Genomic DNA, 12,126 nt, shown 5'->3' with positions numbered 1-12,126 from the left:
GGATGAAGAAAGGTACCACCCGTATTTATCCAATACAAAAAAACCTCCAGACTCCTAAGACTCTGCTCAATTTCCTTCATTTTAGAAGAGCTGAAATTTAATTAAATCTTTGCAAACCTCTCACCAAAGAACCACATCATACATTGATGTGCATCTATGAAACCAAGATCATTCATTCTAGAGAGTTTTCACTTATCCTTGATGCATTCAGGCACAAGAGATATTGAGATGGTTGTTTTTCATATTTCTTGGGCCATAGTTGTAATCGCCAAGCAACTCTATTCACAAGCAAGCAATCACCAGAGCACGCTTGAGGGATGCGTGTGTGTGTGTGTGTGTGTGTGTGTGTGTGTGTGTGTGTGTGTGTGTGTGTGTGTGTGTGTGTCCTGGGCTGCACCATGGCGATTACATAAACACATAGCTTTGAGAGCTGAGACGACAGATGTCTCCCCTTGGACTATTTCTTCCTCTTATGCAACTGCTGCGTGCGTGCGTGCGTGCGTGCGTGCGTGCGTGTGTGTGTGTTGTCATAGAAAAATACATGAAAAATAGATCTTTGTTCATAAGAGTGTGTCACCATGAACAATGGGGTCCAAAGGTCTGTGTCTCACACTTGTGGACCCCACTGAGAGAAATGCTCATATGACAGAGGCAGCAGGGTATGTGAAAGGGAAGGGATGTTAAGTTGTTTAGAAGTAGTGTGTGTGTGTGTGTGTGTGTGTGTGTGTGTGTGTGTGTGTGTGTGTGTGTGTGTGTGTGTGTGTGTGTGTGTGTGTGTTAAAAACCGTATATACCACTATTATAGCACCAGCTGGGAGAGATGAGACACACAGAGGAAGACTTTGGCGTTTCTATAGTAACAGTTAGTCTCATCGCTATTGGAAAAAAAAACAGTATAATTGGTAGAAAGGTGATGACAAACAAAAACATTCCCATTAGCGATGTCCTCTGCTCTCCTGTTAATCCAGCCTGTCTCTGAATAAAAACACTATGTGTCATCTCTTCTCAAAATGACTCCACCAACCTGATGTTTCACATCCCTGCAGCCTTTTATCATATTTCAACAAATATTTATGTCCAATATGATGCACTAGCGCGTCAGCAATTTTTTTTTCCAAAAATGCATGATCACTGCATTTTGGACGTACTCTACCAGAATGTCCCAGAGAACAACTTGGGTGGGGAACCTAAAGGCTGCTAATTGTGTGACGATTCATAAACACAAAAAAAACTAGTCAGAAATGCCAATAAAATCTCATGAGCCATTATTTTCATTGTTAAAATACTTGTTTGCCATTTGCTGTTTGTGCTGAAATAACATAAGATAGTGGACCAATGTGGCCTTCAAGGTGGTTTCTGCTGGCTGTGTGTGTGTCAGGTCACGGTCACGGTGAACAACAAACACACATGTCGACAAGCATCAAGGTGACTGTCTAGAAAAGAAAACTAGATGCTGGATATCGCACTTTCCAAAAGAAATGGACAAATTATTGTGAAGGTAAAAGCCAGTTTAGAGGGACATGCTCACAGTCAAAACTCTTAACAGCTGGAAACATGCAGGTAAACTGGATGAACTGCGACGACAAATGCTCTTAGATAAAGAAACGTTAGGGTTCCCAGCGAGGCTCCATCGAGAAGGAGAGCTTGTTAAGGAGCCCCTTGTTGCTGCTGCTGCTGCGGAGCTTCTACAACCAGACAAAGTTAAAGTGTGCATTGTGTGCAAACACTGCATTTTCTCACTCTGCGAGAACAAACGCCTGCTGTGACATTTGAATATGCTGCAGAGTTTCTGCAAAACTCCTCAGGCATTCGCACGAGATGTTTCCGGACACGAGAAGCTGAAAATATTTGCTAAATTGTTAAATCAGCTGATGTGTCTGAAAACCTGCATCATGACTTCATTGAGCTGTAAAACAAAGACAAGCTCAACGCTGAACTGTATTTATGACCTGAGGATTTTACTATTATGTGGAGCCAACTGCTGTCTGCGGTTCTTTACCAAACTGACTCCTGCACCTCTAAGATGCCAAAGTATTCCTTTAAAGCTCTCCGCTAATGAGGTGAAAGAAGAAAAACAAAATCAAGCCTTCCTCACAGCCACACTACAAAGAACAGGAATCGGTGTGTTTGCATGCGCGTACGTACTTTTCGTATATCCTCTGGCCCCTCATGAAGACCTTGGCTTCACTGTCCAACGGGAAAGTTCCATCGTCCTTGCGGAAGCGGTAAAACAACTTCAAGTCTTTGAACTCCCGGTGCTCGTCACACACTGAAAAACAAACAAAGACACAAAGAAAACAAGGAGGTTTTTAGTTGTGTTAGATAAAGACTTATCACCTGCAGGAATAGAGCTCAACAGCATGGTTCCAGGAAGTAAAAATCCCATTCATTTTCTCAATAGGGATTTTGATTTTCAGCCATAATATTGTAACCATCCAACGTAGATTTACCAAAAGCTACGAGATTGTGAAACTATGTTATATGCTCCTGGAGAAGCCACAAGTCTCTATGATATAACCTGCAATCTAAGAAAATTTTGTTTTATTTGCAATGTCAATGAAAAGTACTGCACTACCCTCAATCCTCAGGTTCCTGTTACCATGGACATGTTTACCACAACCATGAAAATCTTACTAACATGCTGTTGTTTTTTAGAGATGAGGAAAAGAAGGGTCTTGAAAATAAATACAAGGTAAATTAAAGAAGAGGAGCGCTGGAAGTTGTTGGAAATGGATCATTTACGATGGTTTATGGGAGGCGTAGTTTCTTAACTCATTTACTTCTCGAGTCAGAGCCGTTCTAAAAATGAGCGGTCACTGTTGTGCTCCGTTGAGAGAAACATGGATTATTAGGACAGAACAGGAAAGATTGTTACCAGCTGCTTGACAAGAACCGGAAACTCTGACAAATATTTATATGAAGACAAAACATCCAAAAGTACACATTTACTTTACGGCTAAATCCATCGATCTTAATTTCATTTAACTGTCACCTACAGGGCTCATTCTAATTCACGGCCCGTATGTGCTCGGGCTAATTTATGATGGTAGAATATTGCACAAGCAAAAGCATCTTGGGAATTTTGGTTATCTTTTAATAAAGCCCTGACTAAAACCTAAACAGAAATAAATCATTAATCAACAGCTGCTAAATTTTAGTTGGCTCTGTTTAAACATCGACTACAGGGAATGTCTGCCGGCTCCTGCTGTCTCTGTCTTCACAGTCTGATCAAATCCGGAGCAGGTAGTGAGACGCTGCGTCAGAGCCAAATTGGCTGAGAGACAGAATCATCCATTAAGAGGCACGCCCAGAAAACGTCAAGAGAAGAAGAAAGAGAGAGAGAGCAGACGCAAAGGAGAGCGACCCTCACAGTTACAAGAAATATAGAAAACACAAGAGAACTACAAGTAAAAGTAACCCCACAACCCGTGAACACACCGACACACACTAAAGCCTGCCTGATACATTTGTTGGCCGATAAAATTGGACGTTATGAGGCTTTCGTAACGTCAGAATAAACAATGCAGAAAATATGTGCATTTATATATATTTTTTACATTCAAATTTTTTTTTATTCAAGTTCTATATATCTGGTTGTATTTGTGTTTTCTTGATTATATGGTAGTATATTAGATGCTTATAGTTGACCTTTAAAATATCAAGTCTAAACAACATCTTTGTCATAGTGGTTTGATAACTGCATCTTTGGAAACATTGCCAAATTTCTTTAAAATATATATCTGTCAACTGCCAATATATCAGTATTGGAAATTTTTCACTAGTAGTGTTAGCATCGGCCCCACAAAATCTGCATCAGACGGGCTCTAAGACACAACCACAAACACTGACTCACACACAAACAAACACTCACAGAAACACTCACAGACACACACACACACACACACACACACTCATAGAAACACACAGACACACACACACAGTCTTACCATGGTGAATGATGCTCTGGTCTAAAAGTTTCTGCATGATCTTGATGGCCGTGTCTCGATCGGTGGCCTCCTTGTGCTCCATCAGCCAGTCGATGAGCTCCTTGGCCACAAAGCAGTTCGGGTAAGTTCGCAGGTGGTGCCGCCGATCCTTGATCACCTTCGCCTCGTGGAGCCGCAGCCTGGGGGTCGGTAAACGAGATGAAGAGGGGAGATAAAAAAGATTCTTGAGCATCCTGCGACACAATTCCTTAGAAATTAGACAATGTTTGGTTTGACACCGTAAGGCGGGGCTACTACTGACGCATATGAGAATTATAATACGATAGTGAATGTGGTAGTATGAGCAAAACTCAACAACTTTTATAAAGAACCATTTACATAATCACCTTGATCACGACAAATTTCCAATTACTTGGACAAAAACAAAAATTTAGAATATTGCCAACCATCTCCATCAATATTAGTTTTTAATTTCAGTGTGATCCAAAAACAAAACATACACTTAGACCCATTCCATTAGCATCTGTGCTTTTCACAACTTGGTGAACCCACTAATTTGGCAAGACAGCGAAGTGAGAGAGCCCCGCAGTTTTTGGTGAGTTTGTGGCATCGAATATGGTATTAATAATGAGACTTATAACTTATATGTCACCTTTTAAATAGGTGGCAGCTCACATTTCCGACTGTAGTTATCCATGTGACCTGCATCATATTGGTCTGTATGATAAATGATATCCTTGTAGTAGAAAGCTTGATCTGGACAGACATCCGAGGTTAGACAGTAAATCACTCCTCTAGGCTCTCGGTGAAACGCATTGTATTCAAATACTGTCTCCAGGGATTTATAATGCGACTTTATCATACGATAACATGACAAACCTCTCATGCTTCTATTCGCGTCCTAGATGCTAGTTTCACATCATCAAGGTGACCTCTCCCTGAACCTGAGGAATTGTGAAACAGCCCACCCGACTCTTAGCCATGCTTCCTGCGGCTTGCTGGTTCCACTCCACGCTGTGTCTGTGTGCAGCTGGCAAGCATCACTTTGGATTAGCGATGACAGGCCGGCCCAGTAAGACTTCTGTCTCCTGCAAAGACTGGAGATGGGCAAATAACCTCATCTGCCCAAGTTCACAGACTTCAGACTTCCAACCAGGTCTGGTCTCATCCTCTCTGTGTGCGTAGACGGCTTCAGGGGATTTCAGCCCTAATCGAGATTTAAAATCGTTTCAAATGGAGCTGGAAGCAAAATCATCAACCTTTCTGTTTCCCTATAAACAGCTTAGTTGCCAGACTCGTGGTCGGTGTTCTTAATCTCTGTATTAGAGTCCGACCGATATATGAAATTTATTTTAAAGAAAACAATGCAAAAATAATTTGCATTTGTGTTCATATTTTACATAAAATGTCAGAATTCAAGTTCTATACGTTTGGCTGTAATTGTGTTTCTTTTTATTTATAATAAAGTTTATATATAAACTGTAAAATAACCCGTAAAAAAAATCTGCAATTACATTTCTTTGTCATATGGATTTGTGTTATAAGGAATTATTGCTAACTTTTTTTAATAGGGGCCTATATCAGGAATTTTTTACTCCCTTCTATCGGTATTGGCATCGACCTATAAAAATCCATAACGGTCAGACTCTACTCTGTATTAGCAATTCTTCAACAGGATCAAACAAAGCCAGCTGAGAGCATTTCTGAATGAGTCTCTTGCAGCCTGAAGACGTTCATGACGCCTCACCCTCTGTCACAGTGAGACGTGGTGCAACAAACTGACTATTCACAACAGACTGGTCACAAGACTTATTGCAGCAGCTGCACGAGTCGGTGTATCATGATAGCTGTCCTCTCCTGCCCTGTTCCTGAAACAGATATGCTCTAAGACATGAGCCGACGACCTGATGGAACTGAAATCGGTGATAAGATTTTTTTTTTTTGTACTGTTATCAGTACCAGGAACTGTGTCAGTCATGTTCCATGAGCTGGACTCGTGATACAACGATCAAACAAAGGTGTGGATTAGATACACTTGTTTTCACGTGGCTTGTGTTTCATATCAACTCTAATTGTGTTATCGTGAATAGTGCTGTTCACAGAGTTCAATCGACTGTGACTTCCTCCCTTCCACATTTAATATTATTTTCTGGAACAAAGTCAAGGGACAAAGCTAAATCAGGGAAGCCAAGGTAAAACACAGAGGGAGAGCATCAATCATTAAACTGCCCTGTGTTTGTGTGTGTGTGCACACTGTACAAAGACTAAAGCCTTGTCCCCACATGCACCTACAGTATGTGGGTATTTCAAACTGGGATTATGCTCATTGAAAATTGACCTTTAACAAAACTCCTTCCAGGGTTGGGAGGGTCAGAAACTTGCAGTGGGGGTCTACAGCCATGCGAGACGATCTGTGAGACTCCACTGAAGTGTGGTGGTGCTTTGAGCTAAATGCTAATATTGCTGCTATTAAGCAGGTTTAACATTTACCTTGTTCCCTTTTCTTATAGAGCATGCTGACGTTTGCTAATAGCAATAAACCCAAGGAACAGCTGAGGCTGATGGGAACGTCGTTAAACCTCACGTATTTTGGTCAATAATCAAAGTTTGAGACAAACTAAATTGAGCTCAATGGAATTTAAGGGATCTGCAAATATCAAGAGGCTTAATCGTCTGGGGATCATGAATATCTGCACTAAGCTTCACAACAATCAATCATTGTTGATATCTCTCAGTCTAGATCTAAGTGTCCGGCCGACCGACAGAACAACTGCTGTTAACGTGGCTGACAAAGCTCCCGGGCTGACTGCAGTGTCTCCAGAAGAGGAAGGCGGACAGAGAGCGAGTCTTGTGTGTCACAATCTTGAGTCCCTTCCCCCAAAGAGGCAGCGTCTCAGAGGACTCAGGGACTACCACCCCAACCAACCCCTCGCTCACTGACACCAGCCACACTGTCTCAGTATACAGCTGTGCCAGGGACACTGACACACACACGCACACGCACACACACACACACACACACACACACAGTACACAGAGACAAATAAGGAAACACACATCGGTGCTAGGCCAGAGTGCGCTGAAGAATATGTCCAGACACAAACAGTGTTTTCTCAAGGCGATGACATTATGGTTGCTTTTTATGGTTCTCTGGAGCAGGTCGGTGTTACAGTGTGTAATTCAAAACAACGCCAACTTTATCACACCCAGCCGGAAAACACAATTCAGTGTTTTCCTCGGAGTTCAGTGGGGGAGCTGAAATTCCAGGCATTGGTGCCATGCTTTGCCTACTGAGCCTCTATTCATGAGCAGGTCAACACCACCGGGCTACAGGCAACAACACTTTTAAGGGTTTGCAGCACATTTTCCAAATAGATAAATAGGCAGGACACGCAATGACGTAAGGTTTGATGGTTCATAATTCCATAATTCCCCAAAAAATCTACAGTGCCTCAGGCTCAAATGTGATGTGTGTTGTAGGGGTGAAGCTTGTGCAGCTCGAGCTGTGCATGCTGCAGTGGGGCTGTGGTTTACAATGGAAGAGGGCCACATGCGTGATCACTGACCCGCTGCAATCACGATTATGACACCCACTTCTCTCATTGAATGTGACATGTCCTGTCGAGTTCTCAATCATCCGGATCTGGGCCAAATAAACATGCTTGAGTTGGCAATGCAAATTGAATCATTACCAATAGTATGACTTTACTAACTGTGAGGTCTATGCAGAGGTGGCTGCAGATGTGTGTGTGAGTTTGAAGATGTGTTCCCTCAAACAATGTGGGAGCTGCAGAAACACCCAAGGTCAGCGGGGAGGGTCCAGGAGGACTATCCGACCTACCTCAGCTGTTCTCCGGTGACGAGCACCTCGGCCAGCCGCTCCAGCTCTGCAGCCTTCTTCTGCATGGTGTTCCCGATCCCGTCCATGTCTCTGCTAACACAGGAGCCCCGGACCCGGGAGAGTGTTAGTCAGCGAGCACCCCCCACACAAAGACATCATCATTCTGCCATCACACACTGCTCCACTCTGGCATTCCTGTTCTGTGACCGAGTTAAAGTGCTGAGCAGCAGAGGCGTGTGTATTTTTTTAATTAAAGCTGACAAACACACAGAGAGAAAACAAAGGCACGCGCGCGTCCATGATGCATGTGGTGATTTCAGAGAATAAACAAAGCACGGAGGTGTTTCTTCTTACCCTTCGAGCACCATGGGGAGCGAGAGATGCGACTTTGCTCTGAATCCTTTGACGAAAGAGGAGGGAGTGTATTCCTTCATGCAACAAAGCAGACGGTCAGTGAGCCAGCAGCTCCATCGGCACTTCCGATTCCTAGAAAACCTCCAGCGGCTCCAAACATCTGCACATGCACGCACACACGTTCACGCATGCTTGCACGGCCCCTCCTGGATCCCTCTGCCCGTTTGTTTGTTTGTTTGTTTGTTTGCACGCAGCAGTGTGTGAAGAGCTCGGGCTGCAGCACGCGTTCCACGCAAACACTCCACGGTTTTGTGTGACACTGACACAACACACGGGACGAGTGCACGTTTCCCTCCACGGCGCAGCCACGGCCCATCCACACGGCCACCGCATTGGGAGGACTGGTCTGACGTCACAGGGGGGAGTTCACCCGGGGCGGGGCCGGAGAGGCGTGCGGGTATGCTCAATTCTTACACCGTCGGGGGGTGGAAAGAATTGCAGGGTCGGGTGGGATATGTAATCTTAGCCTTTATAATGTAGGTGACAATGTAAAACAGAACATGCAGCTGTCAAGTCAAAGTTTAGTTATACATCACGTGTGAAACACAGTTGACCAAAGTGCAGAACAGGCTTAAATCAATCAATCAAACTTTATTTATATAGCACCTTTTAAAAACATCAATTGCAATTCAAAGTGCTACTGAGATTTGATATCAAAACAGTAAAAAGTTAAAAGAACAAGACAGAATAAATAATAATAAGAATCAAATTATTAAATACACCTAAAATAGAGTATAGTTAAAAAATAAATTAGAAAATGAATTGCACATGAGCCATAGACAGACAGAAATTAGTGTTGCACAGTTAAATGAGATGAATCTGAGTTTATAGTGAAGTCCTAGAGTGGGTGTGTGCCTTGTGCTGGGAGCAAAGTGGGTTGTACAGTCTAACAGCTGCAGGGAGGATGACCTGCAACAATATATATGAAAAGGGAGAATAAATAAAAAATGAAAAAGTGACAAAAGGTGAAATATCAAAAATATTTGAGACTCAAAATATTGTGCAATCGCAGATGGAGTCAAGGTCTGAAACTCAACTCAAATTAAAGGCCAATGAGAAGAAGAGGGTCTTTACTAATGATTTAAATGTGTCTAGGGTCTGAGCAGCTTTGATATGAATTTGTAAACTGTTCCAGAGATTACATGCAGCCAGTGCAGAGGCCAGGTCATCTCTATTTTTTAACCTTTAGAGCTTGAGACATCCAGCCGTATCAGGTTGGTCAACCTCAGTGTTCAGGGTGGAGTGTGAATGTGCAAGGGGTCAACTGCATAAAGTGGTACCAGCTCATTTAAAGTCCTGAATTGGTTTAAAAGTTTAAAATAAGTACACATTTCCTGTAAAGATTGTAGCCTAATCTTTGTTAATAATTGTCTCCTTAGTCTTACTTTTTGCAAAATTGCTTAAATGTGAGCAGGATCACTATAACTAGATTTAGAATTATACCAAATTTACCAGAAATCTGAATTTTTTACATTTACTCGCTGATTCCCAGAAGGACTCAGTATCAGTGAGAATTCACCAGTTCGCATGTTTTCTCCTTCCTACAAGGGGAATATTGTGTCCTATATACCCCTTTAATTAAATAAGATGGGAATGAAGGATCTCTAGAAAACTGCAGCAATACAATATACAGTAAAAGAAAAATTAATTGAGACAATGCTTCATCCTGATGCCACATGCTGTAGAAATAAAGACCTTGTTTATTTTTACTCTTGACCTAAAGGTGCTGTTGACATCCGAGTCAAACATTAAGTTTCATCTGCAGTTGTGATTTATCTGATAGTATAACATCTGATTTAATGAGCCATTCGCAGTTTCACTGTACCGGCCGTGTGTACTTAGACTTGCATGGCTTAATCTTTGAGACAAGCATATGCTACTGGCAGGATCAACCAGGTAGCCCTCTCTGCGCTGTAGAAACCTAACAACTCATGATGTAGGTGTACAAGAAAGAGCACAGAAATACCTCCAGACTTACATGAGTCGCTGTGTAAATCCACTCTGCAACAAAATAAGTTGAAACAGGTCCAGTGTTATATCTCAGCGTATATTCAACAGAAACTTGTTGGCAGAGGTAGTTGTCATATTGTACATACCTACATGTTTTAGTAACAGGATTTGTATAATAATTGTGTATGACAGGTCATTCTGGGACATTCACTGATACTTTAACTTGCAAAAATCCTTTGCATTTTCTTATTTAGGAGCAGATAAAAACAACCCAATGCAGAAGTTAATCTTTGAGATAGTTTTGAACACAAGATCCCACTTTAATCTGTATAACTTGATCAAGTAATTCATAGCATTACGAGCTTACTACACTACACAACATTTGCAGCGTGTGAAAGTGACATAAACCCAACGCCTCCTGCCAGCACCGATGAAGTCATCTGGTTTTTCATTGGCTGCTTTGGTTCGTGCGTGTATTCTGCAGAGTAGTGGATCTTCTGTGAACGTTCTCACAACTGATGGTTCCGACCTGCAGATCTGTTAATATAAACCCACCTACGGTTTGCATGTGGGTGAGTAAGAAGAAGAAGGAGCAGCCACATAAGAGACATTTTAAAAGAAAATCAAATCCTTTAAATCAAGGACATAATACACAGGCAGCAGTGTGTGTGTGTGTGGGGGGGGGGGGGGGGGGCTTCATTTGTCATCTGACTATTTTAAACTTCACTTCAGCTACAAATACCCCAAGGACCACGTGACAAAAACAAATAAACCGTCCCCCCATCCGGCGACAAAATAAATAATGACAGAATCGCAAATTCAAGATGCAACTGTCCAAACCGTCGTCACGTGGGCCAGTGGCGCAATGGATAACGCGTCTGACTACGGATCAGAAGATTCTAGGTTCGACTCCTGGCTGGCTCGGTATTTTTCTCTCATTCCTTTTATGATGAAAACTATTTTTCATGTTGTCGTCTGGACAGTTTGTAGTAAATCTTTATATCAGCTGACTCGGTGGTTTGGTATGTGTTACCTGGCTGCATGTAGATATTACAATTCTCTGTTTATGATTATAATTGACTGTAATATAAGAAGTTACAAGCTTACCACCGTGTTAATAAAAATTATAAATATATTAAAAGTTCGATATTAAATGGAAATCATCACCTATGTGTTCTCTCTCTCTGTGTTCTCCTGGAGCTGTAGTCTATAGGAGGTGGGGACCGGTGGCGACCTCTGCTGGTGTTTTTAGGCAACGACATCGGGGAAGGACAACACAGGCCACTTCCTCTGATAATTATTTAAAGCCATTAATCTGCGCTACGCAGGTAAAATCCTGTTTCAGTTACAGTTTCTGTCTAAATAAAAAGATCACAACAAGAAACATGTGCATAATCAGTCTGTCTTCCACCTGATTCCACCTTTATAGAATAATCCTTATATCTCACGTGTCTTCAACTCCACTTCCGCTTCGAATACACCACGTGACTAGAATAACCCGTACTTCTACTTTCTTCTCTCCTCAAAGAAAAACGATGAAGGAAATCAAACCGGCAAGAACCACGTCTAACAGGCAAAGGGTCCAGCAACGCACGTTTATAATAAAATCCTACTCTGGTACGATCACGTGGGCCAGTGGCGCAATGGATAACGCGTCTGACTACGGATCAGAAGATTCTAGGTTCGACTCCTGGCTGGCTCGTGGCTTTTATTTACCGCCCCGTGACTGAGACCCAGGTTTTAAGAAGTCGAATTCTTATCGTTATCCGGGTTCTTTTTCCTGTGACCTCTTTGCTCCAGCACAGCCCGCGTTCACCACAAGACTGAGTCTGAGCAGCAGTTGTCAAATTACTGGAGATGTGATGGAGGCTTTCTCTCTTGGTGGCACTTTATGCAGATGATCACATCCTTGTGCCAGTGCCACTGTGCTCCCTCTCCTCTTTTCTCTTCCTGTAATTGTTTAGAGGAGTATGG

The 12,126-nt window shown here is 42.4% G+C and overlaps 1 protein-coding gene and 2 non-coding genes across 4 annotated transcripts in view; 2 read left to right on the top strand and 1 right to left on the bottom strand.

Moving 5' to 3' along the window:
• Positions 1 to 8,527, bottom strand: part of deptor (DEP domain containing MTOR-interacting protein) — a 29,599-nt gene extending 21,072 nt beyond the window's left edge. Inside the window, exons 1-4 of one of the 2 annotated variants that reach the window (XM_034612063.1) lie at positions 8,143 to 8,527; positions 7,789 to 7,881; positions 3,948 to 4,126; positions 2,146 to 2,269 (exon numbers count right to left, since the gene is read on the bottom strand). In XM_034612063.1, coding sequence (XP_034467954.1) covers positions 2,146 to 2,269; positions 3,948 to 4,126; positions 7,789 to 7,881; positions 8,143 to 8,222 — 476 coding nt within the window. In that variant the 5' untranslated portion in view covers positions 8,223 to 8,527. The remainder of the gene's footprint in view (positions 1 to 2,145; positions 2,270 to 3,947; positions 4,127 to 7,788; positions 7,882 to 8,142) is intronic. The other variant, XM_034612064.1, reaches the window with a different exon arrangement.
• A 2,476-nt stretch (positions 8,528 to 11,003) lies between these two features.
• On the top strand, positions 11,004 to 11,076 carry trnar-acg. Its single transcript has one exon. It is a non-coding gene; the product is annotated as a tRNA-Arg (tRNA).
• A 705-nt stretch (positions 11,077 to 11,781) lies between these two features.
• Positions 11,782 to 11,854, top strand: trnar-acg. The gene has a single exon. It is a non-coding gene; the product is annotated as a tRNA-Arg (tRNA).
• Positions 11,855 to 12,126: the final 272 nt, after the last annotated feature.

This window comes from Hippoglossus hippoglossus, chromosome 16, assembly GCF_009819705.1.
Source record: "Hippoglossus hippoglossus isolate fHipHip1 chromosome 16, fHipHip1.pri, whole genome shotgun sequence".
NCBI lineage: Eukaryota > Metazoa > Chordata > Actinopteri > Pleuronectiformes > Pleuronectidae > Hippoglossus > Hippoglossus hippoglossus.
Note: the sequence above shows the minus strand (reverse complement) of the source record. Positions and strands in the feature narration are given on the sequence as shown.